This window comes from Zalophus californianus, chromosome 4, assembly GCF_009762305.2.
Source record: "Zalophus californianus isolate mZalCal1 chromosome 4, mZalCal1.pri.v2, whole genome shotgun sequence".
NCBI classification, from domain to species: domain Eukaryota; kingdom Metazoa; phylum Chordata; class Mammalia; order Carnivora; family Otariidae; genus Zalophus; species Zalophus californianus.
In genome coordinates, this window is record NC_045598.1 from 188383470 (window position 1) to 188406280 (window position 22811).

At 44.6% G+C, this 22811-nt stretch overlaps 1 protein-coding gene across 18 annotated transcripts in view; it reads right to left on the reverse strand.

Annotated features, from left to right (window-relative positions):
• Positions 1–22811, reverse strand: part of PTK2 (protein tyrosine kinase 2) — a 255266-nt gene that overhangs the window by 118394 nt on the left and 114061 nt on the right. For all 18 annotated transcript variants that reach the window (XM_027572051.2, XM_027572041.2, XM_027572038.2 and 15 more), the window contains 3 exons: positions 18978–19057; positions 16889–16951; positions 1928–1982 (listed from right to left, as the gene is read on the reverse strand). In XM_027572051.2, the coding sequence (XP_027427852.1) occupies positions 1928–1982; positions 16889–16951; positions 18978–19057 (198 nt within the window). The remainder of the gene's footprint in view (positions 1–1927; positions 1983–16888; positions 16952–18977; positions 19058–22811) is intronic.

Below are 22811 nucleotides of genomic sequence, written 5' to 3' on the forward strand. Positions count from 1 at the left end.
AGCAGGATAGCGACACTAGAGAAAGAGCCCGAAACATCACAGAAGAGTATACTTCTCCTCTGCTCTTAACTGTGTTTATTACATGTGTAGAGTGCTTTATACTTTATTTATTTTTTTTTTTTTAAAGATTTTATTTATTTATTTGACAGAGAGAGACAGTGAGAGCAGGAACACAAGCAGGGGGAGTGGGAGAGGGAGAAGCAGGCTTCCCGCTGAGCAGGGAGCCCGATGTGGGACTCGATCCCAGGACCCTGGGATCATGACCTGAGCCGAAGGCAGACGCTTAACGACTGAGCCACCCAGGCGCCCGAGTGCTTTATACTTTAAAACAAACACTTCCATATCTGCTTCCCATTAGATTACTGAGAAGCTGTGTGAGCAAGGGAGGCCCTTACTACCTCCTCCATGACACTTGAGCAAGCAGCACCCAGAGCCTGCACACAGGGCCTTTGTCACCTGGCATTTGGCAAATTGTACCAACACTATGACCCAATAATAGGCCATGGGACATAGTCGACAATATGTAAGGAACAAATAGTAACAGCACAATGGCCAAGAAACTCTTGTGTAGAAATGATTAATGCAGGGGCGCCTGGGTGGCTCAGATGGCTAAGTGTCTGCCTTCGGATCAGGTCATGATCCCGGGGTCCAGGGATTAAGCCCCGAGCCAGGCTCCCTGCTCAGAGGGGAGTCTGCTTCTCCCTCTCCCTCTGACCCTCCCCACCGCTTGTGCTCTCTCTGAAATAAAATCTTAAAGTAAATAAATAAATGACTAACGCAGTAACAACTGCTGGACCTGGTATTTTATTGTTATGAGTAAGAAACTCGGTGCTCCTTCTCCTCTTCATACTAGGTAACACCTAGTGAGTTCTGTGCTCATTGTTCTCAGACTTTATATTTATGAATTCATTAATCCTTGTATGAAGCCCAAGTGTTAGAAAGTGGTTTCATCCCCACTTTACAGATGCGGAAACTAAAATACAGTAAAACTAAGTAACTCGGCCAAATCCCATGCAATTCATGGTGATGAACTCAGAATTTTCACCAAGGCAGTGTGGCTTCAGAGCAGGTTTTCTGGACCAATACGCTACATTCTCTTGTAACATACATTTTAGCCTGCTTGGATGGTTTTCCGTGTGACTATACTGGTATAAAACACCACCTCTGTGATAAAAAGAGCAGCAATGGCCACCACTTATATAGACTGTGGTAAGTAACATACATAATCAATCTGTTAAATATTCACCCCAACCCTACAAAATACTATTTTCTTCATTGTGGAAATAAGAAACAGGACCAAGACCATGGGGCTCATAAATGGCAAAGCTCCCATGAGCTGGACTCTATTCTGACCAAAGCCTATGCTCTCCCTCCACACGTGAACATCTTGGCATGTGCTCTGGATTGGCTGGAAACCATACCTCAGAGCCCCGTGGTGTCCCTCCCCTGCGGTTCCTTCCCTCTGCAAGGAGGGAGAGAAGATGATGCTCTGCAAAAGTTACCCATAAGGAGGAGTGTCCACGTGGTTGAAACAAGAGAAGAGAGATCTTTACAGTGCACTTATATGTGCACATGTGTACGCAGACACACCAACATTCAGCTACCACTATGATCTGTTTACATGCTGCTTCCTCACTTATGTGTATCAACATACCTGGGACCATAAAGACCTAGGTGACAAAGCCCACTGTGCATGCAACCTTCTTAGTCTTGTACTTAGCTAAGCATCACACATAATCAATAAGTGAAACTGTGGCTTTGTGGGAGAAAGCTGTGCCTACAAAAATCTATTTGCCATTAACACCAGTAAAATAACTACCAGCCTTTTTATATTGTAACTTTTAGACGTAAGGGAGAAAACCATATACCACGGGGAGGTATTTACATAACGTGGTCATCTGATTACAATAAAGCAGATTCTAATTACCTTGACAGAATCCAGTAAACTCCTAGGAAAAAATCGCTTCAAACCAACATCTTTTCTGAAACATAAAAAGAAGCGTATTAACAAATAACACCACCAAATCAATTAATATAATGACATTGTTGCAAGAACATAAATGCAATTTAAATTATTTATCCTTCCATGTATTATTCAGGAAGGAAGGAAGCAAAATAAAGCTCCAATTTACCAGCACAGTCAAGGAAGGGGTGGGACAAATCATTTTCTAGATATGAGTAGAAAACATCAATACAAGTAGCTTTCAGTAGAACATCTTTTTCCTGTTTTAACCCTCACTGTTGAAAACCATTCTACAATTGTGCCTCTTGGCAGATGGCAACGCCTGAGTAAACAGTGCTTAAAGGTTTGCCTTATAAACACCAGTTCCTACCGGGTGACATCGTATTTGTAGACACAGCAGACTGGCCAGAGTAGGAAAAGGTGTGGGATATACCATGGAAGCTTAAAAAAAAATTCCTTGAATTAATCCTAAAAGTTGACTATTTTTTTTAAGTAAACGTTTTTTGATTAAGGGATTCATTCACCTAAAGTTTATCATCTCAGTTTCACATAGGAAACTAAAAGTGAGAAATTAGATGATTTGCTTAAAGTCAGAAAGCTAAAAGTGTGGAAGGTTGGAAGTCCCAGTGATTTTTTTTTAGATCAGGCTACAGAATTGATCATTACTATCACAAGCCTCAAAACACTCTGGCTAAGCAGACAGACCAGAAAGACCAGCTCATTCTTTTCCTACTTCCTTTGGTACCGAGTATGTCGGGATTTTTGGTCACTAGAGGGCCCTCATGTGCTAGTAAAATGAAACAGCCTTTGCAGCCATCAGGGAATGTCCAGAGACAGGTGGAGGACATAAAAGGATCAAGAAGGAGTAAACTAAACAGTGGCATCTTTTCAGAATTACATAAGGAAACTATAAGCTAAATAGAAAATATTTTTAAAAATACAAAAGGGATGACTTCTTTATCCATGATTGTTAAGTTAGCTGGCATTATAAATGAAACTATAGAAATCACATGGAGTTTATATGGTTGATCCCATATCCAAACATTTCAACCCCCTATTCTATAATCCGACTACTAGTTAGTACTTGCTAAATCCAAAACTGGCCTCAGTCCCCATTCTTTTTCATTGTTAGTATGTTCATGACATGCTTCTGAAAATCTTTCTCGACATCCAGGACACACTGTTTCCTGGTTCTACCTACTAGTTAATTCATACAACCCTGGTTTTCCATTTATTTTTCTAACTACTTCGCTTTGTAACTTATCTTTCCAGATCTGCATCATCTACTGTGACTACAGGTGTCAAAGAAGGAGAAGTGTCCCCCCAGGGTCTTCCCTTTCTTGCCGCCTCCTCAACAGACAGGGACTTTGCATTTAAGGGTTTGGGTGCTAGCCACTCTGGGAAGCGGCACATTAAGCACGTAAAGAGAAAAATCTAGAATTTTTAGGCACAATTCCTGAGCACTGTCTCCCCTACCTTCCTTTCTGGGCAACTGTTCCATACTAACAAGCACTTCGTACAGAGAGCTCTGGGCTGGACTCTTCACTCAGCCGCAGGGTGGACCTGGCTATATTACTAAGCACCTACAAACCTGAGGTTATCTATTTTCAAACTGGGAATGCTAAATCCTGCTGCGGACAGTGATGCTGAGGATGAAATAAGAGTGTGTTAAGTCCCTACAACTCTTTCCTCCAGAAATACCGTAGGTGTCCTCCTGTCCGGTGAGACTTTGGTCCACATGCCTGGCTCCCTGTTGTTTGAGCAGAGGGAGGTGGGACTCTTTCACCATAGGCAGAATATACAGTGGGGGTGGGGGAAGGATGAGCAGGCGGGAGGAAGGCCGGCAGGTGCCCAGGGAGGAGGGGGTGGGAGGGCAGGCAGCAGAGGAAGCGACAAAGGAAGAGATTCAAAGCTGCGGAGCGCCCGACGACTGGACACGTGTGAGAGCACTCCATGCACTGAGAAGGGGGGCTGGGGGTGGGATCTCTTTCAGATGTGTGGGGTGCAAGCAAGGCGTGCGTGGCCTCCTAGTGGGAATTTCAAGGAGGCAGTTGGCCCCCAAAATGGATGAGGGGGAAGACCAGGGCAGGGGACGTCCACCTCCCGACTGTGAGACCAGCGTCACCATTAGTCAAAGAGGGAATGCATCTACTTTTCTTAGAGTCAAGTGGAAAGCAAAGAATTTATCACACTCATTTCTGTCACAAATGGGGAAATTAAAGATTGACCCAAAGGGTTGTATGTTTCACGAATAACGAGAAAGGGCATACTTCTGTGAAAACGAAGCCTATTTCTAGGTGTTACTTTTATTTTCAAGATGAAGACAGCTCCATTTGTGGGGGGAAAAAAAAGCTAAGGTCAACTAATGCTGGTAAGTAGACAGTTTAGTTTTTCTATTTTTGAGCAATGGATTTATAACATTTGTCCCTGTCTTAGACCTCTTTTAAATGTGACACCTGGGGCACCTGGGTGGCGGCTGAGTTGGTGAAGCGTCTGCCTTCGGCTCAGGTCATGATCCCGGGATCCTAGGATCGAGCCCCATGTCAGGCTCTCTGCTCAGCGGGGAGTCTGCTTCTCCCTCTCCCTCTGCCCCTCCCCCTTCCACTCATGTTCTCTCTCACTCACTCTGCTCTCAAATAAATAAATTTTTAAAAAATCTTTAAAAATTTTTTTAAAAATCTTTTAAAAAATGTGACACCTGGCAAGTAAGAAACTAAAAATGAGGCTAAAGTATGCAAAATCATTGGAAAAATTCAACAACAACACATATCCATTAATCAGAAAGCCAATCTACTTCAGGCTTCCTGGTGGAGGACACTGAGGAACCCCAAGGAGCACCTTGGGTGCTGTGTTCACAGTTTTAGGGAGAGCCTACTACAGACATCCAAATTTAAACCCTCTCCTAGGACACCCAGCAGGGACAGGCAGCCTGTCCCACTTTCAACGTGAGGCCACCTCTCCGAGCTGTGTGTGTCTGGCACTGGGTGACGGCATGCCCTCTGATGTGTAGCAGTTAAGTTTTTAGCTTCCTGTGCCATAAAACTCATCTGAGCCCAAACTCTACACAAGTGTGAGATGATGTGAATCAAACAATAAAAACTACTTATATGTCTTCCACAAAATACAACTACTGGCCTTTATTATAATGTAATTCTTTACTATACAAATACTTGTCAAGGGGTAGATCCTAAATTCACGTAAACTCACTGGACAAAAAACTAGCTACATGAAAACTTGCAGAACACGGCCAAACCCCAATTCCAAAATTCAAGCATTAGGTTGCTCGATTCCCATGCATTCAAAGGAAACGTCCAAACCCACACACAGCTGACAAGCTACTAGCACCAGGTGAGAGCTGCACTGTTCACGGCATGGCCACGTGAGGCAATATATACTTAAATTAGCTCAGACTAATCTAACAATCCAGTTCCCTGGCATGCTGGCTACATGTCAGGGACTCAGCGGCCTCACATGGAGAGGGGCTGCCTCGCAGACCAGGGAGGAGAGGACATTCCCGCCACGGTGGGACGCTGCGCTGGGCTGCAGCAGGGAATCCAGGACGGCAGGCACCCTGACTCTCCAGGGCTCAGGGCCGTGGCTCGAGGGCTCCTCAGTGAGCGGAGGGGTGAGCAGAACGGACGGACGCTGGGTATGGCTGCGCACCCAGCACAGTGACCACAGGATGAGCACGCAGTGTTCCGACCCCTGGGACGAAGCCCTGCAGCCGGGAGGAGGGCGTCCCAGGATGATGTGGCAGCAGCAGGGGGGCGGACCTCCAAGCTCTGCTCCTCCATGTCTCAGGGCTGACCACCCGCTTCCGGGCCTTGCCCTTCCACAGCCCACTCCCGACGGAGAGCTGTCCAGGTGAGCAGGCGGCAGTCCTCACCACCTGCAGCCTCTCCCTGCCACCCAGGCTCTACCACACAGCAGGATGAACTCTCCAGAGTGCACAGCTCCTGCCTGGAGACTCCCAGCCTGTGGCCTTGTCCTGCACACGTGCATCCAAGTCCCCTGACCCCTAACCCAGCAGGCTTGGGAGACCGCAGTACGGAATAAGCTTCAGTCTAAGTAAATTCTTATGTCAAAGATAAATTTATTTCCCCTTTGGCACCACTTCTGAGAAGACCCTGGCCTTGTCTGTTGGCTTCGGGTAACTAATGCTCTGTGGACATAATTCTTCAAAGATTTAAAGCCCAGGCAAAAAAGCAACCGAAACTGATGTTAAAATACAACCAAAATGTGCATTTTCATACAGCATCCCTACCTTATCCTTGCCCTGAAACTCTGAGTATCTTTAATATAAACATACCGCTGAGATATTTAACTTCTGAAATACCTTAAGCCTCTTAAAACTGATAAACATGAAAAGTCTCTGACAGCAGTACAGACTGCTACGCACCTCTGAATGGCACTCTCCCCCTCCTCCTGGGTAATAAGCAGTGGTGTTCTGGCCAGGCACAGCACTAGGTTCCTCTGCTGTAGCCAGCTGTGGCCACGTGACTAGACTCAGCCCACGTCCCTCTAGGGGAAAGTACTATGTACACACCTGTGTCCTTGCAGGGAGGGGAAAGAAGGAGGGTGCCCACTTCTTCCTCCTCTGGGAGGCTGGAATACAAATGTGACGGTTAAGGTCCACCAGCCATCCTAGGTCACGGGGGGGAGGGCATGCTATGGATGGTGGGATGGCAAGAGTAAAGAGGCCTGGCACTCTGGGGGCGCCTGGGCGGCTCAGTCGTTAACCGTCTGCCTTCGGCTGAGGTCATGGTCCCGGGGTCCTGGGATCGAGCCCCGCATCGGGCTCCCTGCTCCGCGGGAAGCCTGCTTCTCCCTCTCCAGCTCCCCCTGCTTGTGTTCCCTCTCTCACTATCTCTATCAAATAGATAAAATCTTAAAAAAAAAAAAAAAAAAAAAGAGAGGCCTGGCACTCTGGTGATGAGGAACGGTGACTGCCTAGGATTTGTTTTGTATTAAAGAGAAATGACCTTTTATCTTAGTTAAGCCACTGTTAATTCATGCCAAATCCTTCAGCATCGTCTTTTATGTATCACAGGTAACTAAAGAAACTTAATAGACTGCTATTAGGAAGACAATGAAGAAATGAATCCAATGCAAACTTATAATTATCCTGTTACTTTTAAATCATGAATTGTTTTTCATCCAAGAAGCACCGATGGGTGGAGCACCACATAAATGTCGGGCACCGCTAGGCGATGGGGCTAGAGGGCCTCCGCCAGTCCAGCAGAAAACAGACACAGGCAGACAAACAGCTACAGGGGAGGACACCACACGCGAAGGTGACAAAAACACACGTCTTGAAAAAGCGAACCACATAATAAGGAAATGAGCAGAACCAAAAAGTGAAGTAGTTCATATAAAATAACTTCACAAGTCTGTAGTTTAAACAAGAATCAGTGGTATGTAAAATTCTTCCTTCAACGAGATCACAGTAGGAACCATAATTTAAACAGTTTCATTAGCGTATTTTGGTCAATTTGTCATTGTCACAATGCAGTTGTTAGTTTGAGTACAAAACATTTTTTTAAAACCTCTAATCTGACCTCCTGTGGCAGCTACGTTCCTCCCCTGCCTCGCCTCCGCTCATAAAGGTGCAAACGGAAGTCTCATCCATCTGCATGCCACTCTGCTCCCTGGAAGCGTGCATCCTCAGGAGGACGTGTTCTGGGGCCGGCGATGATGCGTCACTGCCACACATCTCCCTTTTGTCTACAGAGAAGGCACACTGGTTCTACCACGGTTGGAAAGAAAGCTAAAGACTAGCTCTTCAGTTGGTTTAAAGAAAAACTACAGAAGTTCCTACATAGTGCTTTCCCCACTCTTAGAACCTGGCCTAGTTATCTTTAGCATGATTCAAAATAGTTATTTAGAAACATGGTAAAGTTGAAGGGGTATTCTTCATTAGGCTATAAACAACCAAGATTGTCTTTAAATTTTCTGACAGAAACTAGGCAACCCTGTGGACTATTTCCCAATTTTTCTCATTACTGGCAGGGAAAAAGAGAACCCTAAAATAAACTAATAGGAAACAAGTGATATTCTGCATTTGTTAGAATTCTCTTCTGTATTAGAAAATATACACCTTTCTAAGTGTCCCCAAGTTACCAGCAATACCCAGTAGGAAAGAGGAACGCTGAGGCCCCTGGAGGACCTGGGCTGCCGGGTCCCTGGGGCGCGATGACCAGAGTTTGCTCAGGGCCAGATGATCGCTCAGCGGGCACAACACGTAAAGCCCTGGTATCAGCCTTCCCGACAGCAGTGTGGGAAGACAGAACCAAAGGAACAGCTTCACAAATTTTTAAAGTATTGAGAAAATACCATGAGGAATCATGAATTGTTCATGGAGTAAAGCCACCTTTCAAGATGTCAGAAACAGAACTTAACCACCAAAGATACATACAAAAGAATTTCTAAATAACATACCTTAAGAAAAAGGAAAACTGAAGGCAGGCTGTGCTACAGCAGCGACGGTTTACGCAGCATGGCGACAAACAGGCAGGCCTGCACACCTGGCCTGGCATTTGCTAAGCACTAGGGGTGAGGAGTCCTGGGACCGCTGGCCACAGGCACCCGCTCTAGGGTTCTGGATGGAATGCGTCTGAAGGTGTGTGTGGGGGGAGGGGGAGCGGACCTGGTGCTCCGGCACTGGGCCTGGACCCAAGAGAGGCTGCAGTTGCACCATCCACCCCTGGCTCTCGAACAAGCCCCTCTGGAGCCCCGCTTGCCCTACCTCAGCCCACCAGCTCTGATTCAAGCCACCTGGAGGCTTGAGTGAGTCAGAGGAGCTGACGGACACACTCCTGCCACCATCACATGCACAAGCATGCAACAAAAGGTTATTGGGGGGGGCACCTGGGTGGCTGAGTCGTTAAGCGTCTGCCTTCGGCTCAGGTCATGTCCTGGGATCAAGCCCCGCATTGGGCTCCCTGCTCAGTGGGAAGCCTGCTTCTCCCTCTCCCGCTCCCCCTGCTTGTGTTCCCTCTCTTGCTGTGTGTCTGTCAAAAGAATAAATAAAACCTTAAAAAAAAAAAAAGGTTATTGGGAACAAAGAGCAGATCACATCCCAAGAAATGAACTTGGAATCGAAAAGTGTCAATGATGAAATGAAACGTGAGCCGATGGGGTATGACAGAAAGACTACTTAGAAGGGAATGAAAGGCTTAGAAGACAAATCTAGAGAAATGACACATACACCATCACAGGGAGAAACAGATGGAAAATATGAACCATGTTAAGAGTTATAAAGGTCCAAATGTATCTAGTTGACAATTCCAGAGCTGATGGCATATACTTTGCAGATGAAAAATGCGAATCCACAGAATCAAGCAGCACATCTTGTTCCAAGCTGGGTCATGAACGAAATGCAAGCATGAGGCACGAGTGAGACAGAAGAGCAACGCGAAGCTCTGAAAGGAAAGAGCGACCTCAGAGAAAGGGCAGCATGTCTGTCAACAGCCGTCCTGGAAAGTCGATCTGTTGAGTGTGGAGCAAATACAGCGTCTGAAGGAAAAGGATGCCGGAAGGGTGGTCTGAAGTAGACACAAGAATGTGTAAGAGATAAAATGGTACACATGCCGCCAAATCAACAATGTCTGCATGAGATTATAACAACATCTAACATGTGGAGCTTAAGTAAAGACAGAACTAACACATGGGCGAAACGGTGTGCGAGCTGGAAGGAGGTGCAGAGAGTTAGGATGTCCAGAGGTCCCTGCACTACAGAAGAGAGGGTGAAGAGAATTTTAAGATCTAGATTTGGTTACTATAGAAGGTTAAATTGTAAGAGTAACTAATAAAAGAATAGAAATAGTTTATAAATTTCCAAATCATTAGGGAAAAAAATTTGAAGAAAACCCATTAAGAAATAAACATTAAAAAAAAAAAAAACCACACACCCCCCCAAAACACGAAGTTTTTTTTTTTAAAAGGATAATAGAAATAAAGACAACACAAGCCATTCCACATACATCATTTATCCTAATAAATATAAACATATTAAATTCTCAGTTAAAAGAAACACATTCTAGATCTATGATGCTTATAAGAGACATGCCTAAAAGTATAAGGATGTAATAAAGTGGGAAGTAAGTGGAAAAAAGTAATAAAGGAAAGAACAGAAGTAATATAAGGAACGAAAATGAAAGCTAGGCCAATGCTAACCTAAAAAAGGCAAAGATGACATCAGGGGGAGAAATCCCCCCAAAACAAGAAAGTATGTACAATTAGGCACCCTGAAGGTAACTGAATAATGACATGAGAGTCAATTAACCAAGAAGATAAAAAACATTCTGTTTGTGTGTTTCATTGAAAAAGTCCCCAGTACAGAGCAGATATGAACTGACCCACAGGAGGAGACGGGCACAGCTGCTCCCACAGAGGGAGACACATGCCTTCTCAGTCACTGACATGTCAGGAGACAAAACACCAAGAAAGACAGATGTTAACCAGCTTGAACAGAAAGTCCATTTTTAAAACCACACCGAAACACTTACAAAAACTGGTCACATCCAAGCAAATACAGCAGAATGTCAACTGTAGGATCTAGGGGGCAGGTATATGTGTGCTCACTGAACGGTTCTTTCAACTTTCTTTGTGTCTGAATGTTTACATAATAAATTACTGGAGGGAAATGATCTTACACCAGCTCACAAAGACAGTCTCCATGAAAGCCAAAGAAGCTGTTATCACACAGACTATTACCAAAAAAACCTTTGAAAAAATATCTGCACATCTGGAGATGAGAAAATTGAAATAAATCCAGAAAAGTTTGAGAACAAACATCAGGTCTTGAAACTCAAAACTCAAATGAAAATAACTGGCAGATTTGACTACATTAAAAAAAAAAAAAAAAGTCCTGTATGATGAAAAGCCATTTATGGTCACAGTTGACAGACAAAGACTAGCTGGGAAGAACATACAGAACAAATTCTACAAACACAGTATGACAAAAACCTCTTAATATTAATACGAAAAGAAAATACAGGGGCGCCTGGGTGGCTCAGTGGTTAAGCGACTGCCTTCGGCTCAGGTCACGATCCCGGAGTCCCGGGATCGAGTCCCACATCGGGCTCCCGGCTCAGCAGGGAGTCTGCTTCTCCCTCTGACCCTCTTCCCTCTCGTGCTCTCTATCTCTCATTCTCTCTCTCTCAAATAAATAAATAAAATCTTAAAAAAAAAAAGAAAATACAGCCAATTTTAAAAAAGGAATATATAAAATGGTCCACATACGGGAAGGTACTCAATATCAACAGTAATCAAGCTAAAGTAAATAAAACAAGCTATTATTTGTCGGTCAACAGGCAAAAACGAACAAGAAAACACGGTGACACGGCCACATACTGTCACTGGCCTGAATGTCCCCCATGCCCGGACCGGTTACACGGAGCATGGCCACGGATCTGACGGACTGCTATGCTGACACGCACTCGGTCAGTGCAAACAGCTCTCCAGAGTGAGGCTGACGGAAAGAAGCAGGATGCACGGACAGTGTCCTTGCTCTCACACTGAGCTCTGTATTGCCTTGTGCACACACATGGAAAACAAGGGGGGGTCTATAAGAATATTTCTGAAGACTGTGAAGGTGGTTAACACTAACTGATGAGATTCGAAGATTTTTATCTTATTGGACAATTCTGTTCCAATTTTCTCCAGCTAGAATGTATTACTACCTTTGTAAACAAACGAAAATAATTTTAAAAGGTTCAAAATTAAGTTAATAGATGAACTCTGACATTCTTTCATATGCTGTTTTCTTACTAACACTGTGAAGTTAACTCTACAGTTTGGTTTTCATCGTGAGTGACAAGCTCTCATCTGGATCCTGATCACAACGGTAATTACAGGCAAACGCTTGCTCAGGGCCGGCACTGCGTTCAGCTCTCGATGCAGCTCGTCTCCCTAGCTCCGCACACCGAGGCAGGCATCAGCAACACTCTCACTCTATGGTCCTGGAAGCACACACCAAGGGCAGGATACGGTGGAAGCAGGACCCGCAGCAGACACTCTGCTGCCAGAGGAGAGAGGAATCACACATCCGCAGCTACACGGAACCACTAGAGGGAGGGAGGAAGCGGGCAGGGTAAATCCAGCACAGTCCCAGTTAAACTCGCCCTTCTTTTCCTTCTCTGTCCTGTCTGCCTGATTTACATAGCGTACCTACAGAAGAATACACAACAGCTGCCTCAAGACTACAGGTAATTCTGCTTTTTACCCACAGCCCCTGAGAAGGCCTGTGATGACACCACGCTGCACCCATTTCTCCCGTGATACAGGCCCTCACTTGGGGACAGTAAGCCCCACATTCTCCACTTCACTGACCCCCACCCATTAGTGCCCAGGTCTGTCCTCTGCCCCCGGCCTTCTCTCCCGTCACCTCAATTTCTGTAATCTCCATAAATAAGCCAAATATATACCAATTCTGATGCAATCTTTGACTTTTATTTCAAACAGATTTTTTTTAATTAATTTTTTTCTTTTTTAAGTAGACTCCACACCCAGTGTGGGGCTCCAACTCACGACCCTGGGATCAAGAGCAGCATGCTCTACCAAGTGAGCCAGCCAGGTGCTCCTTGTTGCAAACAGATCTTAAACTGAAAACTCCTCTCTCCAAAGACACCATCCACCACCCCACCTTGATGGATACCTGCTTCTTCATTTTCTTTCAACTGCCTGTTCTTGCTGCCACAGACATGTCAATGCATCATCCATGGGGATTTCACTTGGGCCCCTGCTGTCCTCTGACTCTGTGTCCCTTTTACAGTATTTACAGTATGCCTGGCTCACTTCATCTGGTGACACCACAGTTCCTACTGTGGCCTCGCAGAGACAGGGCAGGATACAGTTCACTGCAACAGGACAGGCTTCCACGCTGACCTGAAGGATGCGAACAGGTGCTCTCCGGCACCCTGTCTCTCGCTGCCTGGTGATTTGCAATCCAGGTCCTTCTCAGACTTCAGGGAACTGTCCACCACAGACTGAACTCTTGAGATTGTCATCCCTGTCTACCCGCTGGCTTTTCACCTCCATTCCTTTATTATTTCTCTCTAAATTGAGGCAGACTATTGTAGAATAGTCTTAGTCCTACAGAGATGTTGGAAAGACAGTACAGAGTCCCACGCATACCTCAGGCCCAGGTCTCTCTCCTGCTCCTAGCTCACATTGCCAATGGCACACCGGCCACAACTCCTTCATCAACATCGACTTATTATTATTAACAAAGTCTATATGTAATTCAGATTTTATTACTTTTTCTACATCATTTTTTTGTTACAGAATCCAACTTAATTACCATGACTCCACAGACTCTCCTTGGCTATGTCAGCTTCTCAGATTCTCCATGTTTTTGACCATCTTGACAGGTTTAAGGTGTACTGGTTTGGTATTTTGTATAGTGTCCCTCGACTGGGAATTATCTGTATTTTGCATGAGACTGGAGTTATGGGTTTAGGGGAGGAAGCCAACAGAGGTGGAGCGCCCTTCTCAACAGATCCTACCAAGGGCACCTGCCATCAGCATGGCTTATCACTGCTGATGCCGACCTTGATCATCTAGCTCAGGGGTTGTCTGCCAGGCTTCTTCACCGCCAGCCCACTTTCTCCCCACACCCCGTTCCATACTGTCCTGTACAAGTCACCAAGTACAGCTCATCCTTTAAGGTAGGATTTTATGCTCTGCCCCCTTTGTGGTCATAGCTACATAAATTACTTATAATTCTTCTGTAGGGGAGATTTGTCACTTCTCATGTATTCGGTCATTTCTAAGAGTATGGACTCACGGATATCTACTTTATAATCTGGGTTATGATATAAAACTGTGTTGCTCATTTTGTAGCTCAAATGATGCCAGCTTTAGGCACTTCAGCTGGCTCTCTTGCAACACGTGGGCAGAGTGCTTTCTCCCTTCTGGCACCAAGAAGCTCAGGCCCTTTCTATACCCCCTCCCCCCACCTTTCTAGCATCAGGCATTTTTCAAAGGAGCCCTGGTTCCTTTCATTGATGAATGACATTAGAAACCAGGCACCGGGGACCATGGAAGATTTTAATGCTACTGGTAGGAGTGATTTTATAGCATATGAAATAAACCCACTCTTCTCCTTCATTTCTATTTTTAAAAAAATCCATGTTCCCTCAGAACTGAAAATCAACATGCTCCAACAACTTCTCCGGTTCCCTCTCCAACGGAAACTCTTCCTGCGAGCAGCATCCCTTGTGGCCCAGGACAGAAAACCAAGTCTAACCAGCCAGCTGGCACAGACCCCAGCTCCGGCCACCTCCATCCAGCTCGCTCCTGGCGCTGCCGTGCCCACAACACAGCCTCGCTCCTGCTCGAGTGGGCAGGAGGGACACCGTGGTGTGCTGGTTCCCTGCCTCCCTTTCTGAACCTTCTGTAATAAAATCCCAGGCCCATGAACACGGAGTTCTAAATCACCAATCTCCTCACACCACTGCCCTGTTTAGGATGGCCCAGGATCAGCAACAGGCAAGGACCACAGGCTGCTGAAGAGAGCAGTGGGCTGTTAATGACCAGCCCTCACAACGAACCGACAGTTTTCCAGCTGCTACCTGACCTTCCATGTCTCTGTGCCTTCACAAAGTCTCATCCCTCCTCCCGGGCAGTTCCCCCCACCTGCCCACATGCCTTCTTCGAGACTCGGGGTGACCACATCTCCCCGTGAAACCACCTCGGACATCAAGTCCCAGGCTCCGCATACCCCCCACCCCCAGGCACCTCTACTTCAGCTCCTGGGACATTATTCTACAATTCTGCTCACTCATCTGAGTCTCCCTGCTAGCTGTAAGCTTCCTGAGGGTGAATGTTTTGTATTATTAATTTCTAAATATCCAGCACTCGGCTGCCAATGGCTCAGCACGTGCTCAGTAATGTCTGTTAAGTGAACTAATGAGTAAAGAAATAAATGGACAAAGGAACAATCAACCAAATAACCAAACAGGTAAAACTATTCCTGTTATTTGTGAACCTCCATTTGAATTGAGAACAAACCCAGTGTCATTTCAGACAAGATCTTCAATGATCTCAATTCTGGTGATTTGTATTTGAAGCACTAAGAGACTGGCAGGCTGAAGAATGTGACAGTTGTGAACACAAATCTCCACCACAGTGAGTGCTGTTTTCTGTTTCAGTTACTGATGGTCTCACTACTTCTACATCATCCACTGAAGGTCAGGAAACACTCTACTGAAAATAATTCTGCCTGCTAAGATATCCTAGTTAATCTCAAATTTTTCATTCATCTCCAACCAACTCCTTTTTGCTCTTTCCAATCTGTTAAGGACACAACATATGTATAGATGCGTTCAGATAAACCCGGGCGCAGCATCTGGCCAGTGTCCTCTGTGCTGTGCATGGTCACGGACACTAGGCTATGCGGACACGTCACATTCAGAGGTCAGGCTGTGAGCTGGCTCTCAGGGCCTCAAGCCGGACAGACGGCCCAGGTGGCATTTTCTGCCCTCACAGCCTGGCACAAAGGAGGCTCGTGCCAATTATGAAAAATAACTATCACATCTCTTATGACCAGTGATTATTCCAAATGGCTGTACCTGAGCTGTAACCAACTTGCAAAAATGGTTATTTCTACTTTTATGTTTAAATGACTACAACTCCCCTGCAAACTCTTGCTTTCAAAGTGATGGGGCATTAAACTTTCACATTGTGGCCGCAGCTGGGCTCCAAGAAAGTCCAGGCAAAATCTGAAGCCAGTTAAAGTTGCTATCATAGCAGAGTAATGATAGACAACCTTTTACTTTATTTAACCAATTTATTTTACATCTCCCAAATACTACAAGGATTTCAGTAATAATACAGCCAGAAAAGGTTAAGTGTTGGCCAGATGTGGCACCATTCCTAATGAAACTAAAACGGACCTTTACTGGGACTTAAAGATCAACGCTCTTTTGCTGCATGAATTATCAAAAAGATGAAGTACAGAGGGGTGCCTGGGTGGCTCAGTCATTGAGTGTCTGCCTTCGGCTCAGGTTATGGTCCCAGGGGCCTGGGATCGGGCCCCGCATCAGGCTCCCTGCTTGTCAGGAAGCCTGCTTCTCCCTTTCTCACTCCCCCTGCTCGTGTTCCCTCTCTTGCTGTCTCTCTCTGTCAAATAAATAAAAATCTTTTTTTTTTAAAGATTTTATTTTATTTTTTGACAGAGAGACACAGTGAGAGAAGGACACAAGCAGGGGGAGCAGGAGAGGGAGAAGCGGGCTTCCCGCTGAGCAGGGAGCCCAATGCGGGGCTTGATCCCAGGACCCTGAGATCATGACCTGAGCCGAAGGCAGACGCCCAGCGACTGAGCCACCCAGGCGCCCCTAAATAAAAATCTTAAAAAAAAAAAAAAAAAAAAGATGAAGTACAGAACTTCAAATCTCCCCAGACATAAACTCCAGCATGGCTTCTATGCATTTAATACAACCTAATATAACAGTCTAATACACAAATTAATTCCAAGATCTGAAAATTTTTCAGTTATCCTAAATATCCTGTTACGTGAGCAACAAGTAATTCACATATCTCCACCTGTGAAAAAACCCTTCAACAATGTATACAGAGAATATAGGTAATAACTGAACCAGCAATTCTGAATTCGCTGCAAACTAGAAGTGAAACTTCACCCCAATATGGTTAAATCTACAGAGACAGAAGTCTGTGCTGACATGCCATAGACATTATCAGCCCAAAGACATGTGTCAACAAATTAAAATCTCTGCTCACACAGTTACTGTCATTAGGAATTCTTTGCTTAAAAAAACTTTCCTTCTTCCAGAAATAATTGTTTTAGAAACAGTAGTGTTTCAGGTTTTCCATTTAACTTTAGGTAAACTAATAAAGCCCTCGGTCTGAAGGCTGACTTATTTCTGGGTGTGTGCGGGACAGTGGAGGTGTGTAAATACTTACTCCAGCACTTCATAGTTGGACTTCTTCTCTAGCGCGTTGCCTCGCATCTCCCAGTACGAGCGCCTAAAACCGGGGAAGACATATATTTACACACACGTATAAGGAGGGTCTATGCTGCTAAACGGTAACTACTTTGCGGCTCAGGCCACAACCTCCTGATATGCTATTAATAAAGACTGAATCTCATCCCTGGCATTACTCCCATGCCCCAGTGAAGCAGAGATCAGTGAACACAGACTTTGTCCTATTGGACGATCTTGCTTTCTCTTTTAATGTGAAGCAGGTCTGGCTCTTTGTAAAGACGAGACACAAGACTCCAGGTGTAAGGGAGGTTCGTTCCATCCGCCGGCTGCTGTGCTCATCTCTCCGCCAGAGACTGCGCGCACGAGCAGGATGGCTACAGGGACACCAGGCTCCTCTGTGGCCAGGGAAGCAGCAAGCACACCGACTCCTGCAGGGGCGCACGTGTCACCCAAGGGAAGTGCACAGACACGTGACAGAATGATCCGAGTAGGCTCTGCAGGCAGAGGGGCCAGGCTCCGGCCTTCAAGTGCTGCCTACCATTCTGAATGTTCAGTGTCTGAACTTCACCCTCTTACTCCAGACTACCCATTCAAGCAGTCAGGTCTCACTGGAGCCAGGTCCTCACTCTGCAGAACCTGCCACGCATGGGTAGGATTCTCTCTGCACATACACAGTATCCTGAAAAAGGCTAAGCTCTGGCTTGAGCTGCTTTGGGACACTTGGATATGACGCATCATCTCAGGTCATGTTATAGGAGAATGAGACTTTGTTTCAAACCTGCCTATAATAATATAAATAGTGGTTTTGCTTTTCAAATTTCTTTGGCTTTTTCTTTGGCCTACTTAAAATGAAAGTACTAGATTTAGATGAAAAATTACAAAGGACCCCCAAAGGGTCACTCAGTTGGTTTTCTTGCTTTCTATTTATGCAGGGGGGAGGGGAGCAGGTAAAGGAGGGGCCTGGAGGGGGAGGCCGATTTGTCCGGCTTTTCCTGCAGTGCATTACTTCATAATGAAATCAAGGACACTCAATGGGGCACAGAAGAGAGGGATTAACACAGCACGGGAGGCCAGAGTGGGAAGGAGCAGGAAGGTGACCTAGAACCCAGGGAGTCCCAGTACCACTCGTGCAACAGCAGGTGCTGAGCCTTGCCCCAGATAACCCAGTACTGCACTGTCTGCAGTGAGAAAGGGGCACCCAAGTATGCTTTCTGCCTAGACCTGTGAGGGCTCAGGGGCGGGACAAGAACATGAAGAGACCAGTGAGGGATGATTGCTGTTACTGGAAAAAAGAACTAAGGCTGAACACAAATTTTAAGGAAGAGTTGAGAGTTATACCTGAACCACCCTCGGGTCCTTATACGGACTGGTATGTAACAGCCTCACGCAGTATAAAAAATAATGATCTTGGGGGGCAATTTTCACTGACTGTTCTGAGCACACATCATCAAATTTTGGCTAGTTTAACCAACTCATCTTAAACTAGCAGCCCAAAGTAAATTTTAATTGAAATCACACCTGAAAAAGGTAAAATACTCTTATTCAAAATTAAAATGGTAGCATAGAAGATAATATATGACACAAGGTGACAAATGTTACCAGAATCAAGAACGATATCCTCAGATTTCCATTTCCCTTTCCCCTGCAGCACGGCCGTCACTAGCCATATGTGGCTATTTATGTTCCCATTTAAATGATGTGTACTAGCACATTTAATCCCTCAGCGCACCGGTGAAGGGTGGCGAGCGGCTAACACCTGGGATCCCACAGACACAGCACACTTCTATCGCCCCAGGAGAGTAGCGGGGAGCGCTCTCAGACCTACCTACATCTGCGCACTCTCATCAATCATTCCACTCCAAATACAATGAAATATCATTTTAAAAGATCCTAAGATTTCTAAAAGTAGCACTGACAACCTAATTCAAAATCTCAAATTTTTACTCAAATTTTATTCAATATTTCATTAGTAATCTTTATGAGGAAAAGGAAAATACCTGGATAATTTCCAAAACTAACGAACACCGCTGATGAGCAAAGTCCTCAATGCCTAGTTACCACCTTACCGTATCTCTAGACAGCCCAGCTTCAAAGCAATGTCCTGGTCCACGCGGTCAGCTATCTCAGACATGTAGTCGCTCTTCACCTGCAATCAGAAGGAATGGGGGAAACAAAGCTGCTTTAGAGAGCACACTGCAGAGTCACCCATTCCACGGCTGTTTCCAGGGTGTCGTTCACATCCTCCAGACACACTGGGCCAATAATTATGCTGGATGCTGGATACAGAAATGAGCAACACCAAAAATAGCTATGGAAATACAATGGACTCTTACTAAGAACTCATCTAAGCCATGAGCACTTAAACTTTAAGAAGCAACTAACATCATCTGAATCGCAAACTGCTTTAGACCCTCCCCATGCTGTCACAAGCGAAAGCAAGAAAAAGATCTCTATTTCCATGCAAATTTGCAGTGGATGTATTTTCTGAACTCAAACTACAGTCCCAGCAGCATTCTTTGGACCCCAATGGCAAGGGCAAAGAAAATTTACATATTTCAAAATCCATGTAACTCTGTAAATGACATGCTTCCACCTCACCATCACCTGTATGTGATTAATCTGCAAAGTCATAACATGTGTAAAATCTAATATAAAGAGAAGAATCTTAGAATGAGCACCGGGTATTATAAGCAACTGATGAATTACTAAATTCTACCTCTGCAACTAATAATACACTCTATGTTAATTAAATTGAATTTAAATTTTAAAAAAAGAGAAGAATACAAAAGAATTCCATAAGCACCTTCTGAGTAATGATTATGCTCAATTACAGTAACTGGCAGACTGCTAGCTGGACTTGAGAGCACATGTCAGTGTGAAGACACTTCCCAAGACGAAATATATAAGATCTCCTTATAGAATAGCATTAAGAGATCAACATCTGCAACTGACAATACGGAGCACTATTCTGAATCTCAGTTAGTGAAATGTTATCGCTCCCCCAAAAGGAAGTCCATTATTCTCACTAGCAGAACTGTATTACAAAAAACTACACTCAATCATTATATCATGAATTTCACCGATACAAAATTTTGTGGAAATCCGTCTTGTCTCTTATTATAGCAGTATTTCAAACACCCTTGATTTTGCCTCTTAGTGCTCAACTCTAAAGTATTTACTCTCAGGCCCTTCACAGAAAGTGTGTTGACCTCTGCCCTAGAAAAAAAATTCCAAAGATCCTGCTCTTCAACCTCCTAGCCTGTCAGCTCACTTGCTCAAAAAGTATTTCTACTCCGCAGTGAAATACTCGACCTTACATCATATATATCATCATCATGACCTTCCCTTGCAAAGACCCCCAACTTCCCAATCTCTAATTATCCCTTTATTTTAACTCTGACAAAACCAACAGCTACTGAAACAAACCACCTCCTTCGCCATGCTTATTGCTGAGCAGCTAGAGAAACTATAGTACAGGATGAGCTTTGCCTCAGTCCATGACGCCTCAAATGTCGGCTGAAACCGTCCAGAAACTCAGCAATGTTTGCCTAGGAAGTGCGCCAATACATTGATTCACACTTCCTCCAGTCACTTCACCACATGTCTTTCTTACAGCAAAAAGTTTTCAGATGGGAATATCCTCTTTGATGTACCAAGAATCTAGAACCCGAGGTGCACTGTACTCACCCACTCATTCCTTTCTCTTAGGGGAGGAGCGATGACCAGTCACCTAGCCATAGGCAACCATATGCTATTTCTGATCTGAACATCATGTTCTCTCAAAACCTTTGCCTTATTTTCTGCATTAGCACCTAGACCTCGGTGGTTAATAATATTTATTAACAGAATAAGTGAGCAAATGAAAGAATTAATAAAGTCTTCAAATTGGGGTTTGGGTACCTCTATAAATATCATTTTCCATGTAAGTAAGCAACAATAATTTCTACTGTTTACACATAGTAGGTATTTAAGACTGATTCAAACTGATTTACTCAAGCCACTAAATTAAGTTAAAAGCTTTAATCCTAGAATCATTTTGTTTATACTTCAACTGGCCCCTTCTCCTATATAGCAAAAAATAAATCCAAATTTAAAAACCAAGTTTTTGCATCCTAAGTAGGTTTATTATTGCACACAAAAATAAAGGCACAAGAGATATATCAAGACATGTATTTCTATGAGTTAGAGAAACACCACAGTTGTTCTGACTGAAACAGTCGATCTTAGTTTATAGTTTGGTTAGGACTTCAAAGAAACCACGGCAGAATACCAATTACATGCTGAGTAAAATTACCCCAAAGATAAAAATGTAGTGATCTGAATGGGCACATGCACCCCAATGTTTATAGCAGCAATGTCCACAATAGCCAAACTATGGAAAGAGCCTAAATGTCCATCAACAGATGAATGGATAAAGAAGATGTGGTATGTGTGTATATATAATGGAATATTATACAGTCAAAAAAATTATCTTAAAGCTTAAATTTTTAAGCACTTTTCACAGGTGGGAAAACATAATCATATACTTTTATTTCATTCAACAAAACCAGATTCACATTGGTTGCAAAAATGCAAACAGAGGCAATGATAATTTAACAATCTCTGTAGAAAATCCCATTATGAACATGACTTAAAAGCTCTAAGAGTTGTTTTCCTAGATCAACAGTCTACTGCTCTCGCTCTCAGAGCTCTGTGCCCATGGCCTGAAGTGACTGATGCGCCCTGCAGAGTGGACTGACCCCACATGAAGCCACCCCAGCAGACCCCTCGGCTCCCTGCATCCCTACCGCAGGCCCCGTGGCAGCTTGTGTCTGCAGGAGCAGAGACGGCGAACCCCATCTGATTTCCCTGACGGCCCCCCAGAGATGACGTTCTCTGAAGCCACCATGCACATTCACATACTGATGCTGTGCTCAGGCATTTTTCTTTAGGACTCAGGGTTCTATATGCTCACTGTTCATTTCTCTTATAAGACATGTCCTGACTACCTTTCATCTCCTATAACTTTCAGTGGAATTCACTGCCTCTCATTTGTGAAATATACGCAATTTACTGAGCATTTAAGTGTGTGTATGTGGATAAAATTGCTTAAAGTAAATATACTGAGCACCCTGGCCGGCAGACTTGTATGTAACATATCCTATAACCCTCGCAGCATCACTGTGAGTTGGCAGTACCACAATCCCCAATGTAAAGCCTTAGAACAAGCCTAATGAGAATGAAGTTGACAACAGAGGGGCTGCCTATTATTTAAGGAGTACTACCAGGGCCGAGGTACCGTGCTTTCACATATGTTATCTGCAATCTTCATAATGATTCTTCAAGGCTGGTGTTAGGAGTCCCACTTTATACATAAAGATCAGGAAAGTTAATTCACCCAAGGTCACACAGCCAGTGTTTTAAGAGTGAGGACTCAAGCACCAGTCGGCCCACCCCTACAAGTCAGGCTTCAGTGTGTGCGCACATCACCTCCAAACTCTCTCACAGGGAAGACCACAGTCTTCCTCTACAAGAAGACCAGGGGCGGGAAGAAGCACATCCCGTCACCCTGCTGCCTACAGGGGCTGACGTAATGACTTCCCATGCACCGCCTGCTTCGCCTGGCCAGTGACATAGTGCTGTATTCTCTCTTTATATCACAGACAACTACTGTGTGCTGACCCCAAGTGCAGCACTTGAACAAGCGTCTTTCAAGAAGAGACTTCTGAAAGCTGGTGTTTGGTTTGTTTTTAAAGATTTTATTTATTTTAAAGAAAAAGAGAGAGTGTGTGTGAGCAGGGGAGGGGCAGAAGGAGAGAGAGAATCCCAAGAAGACTCCATGCTGAGCAGGGAGCCCAACACGGAACTCGATCTCACAACTCTGAGATCATGACCTGCACTGAAACCAAGAGTCAGCTCTT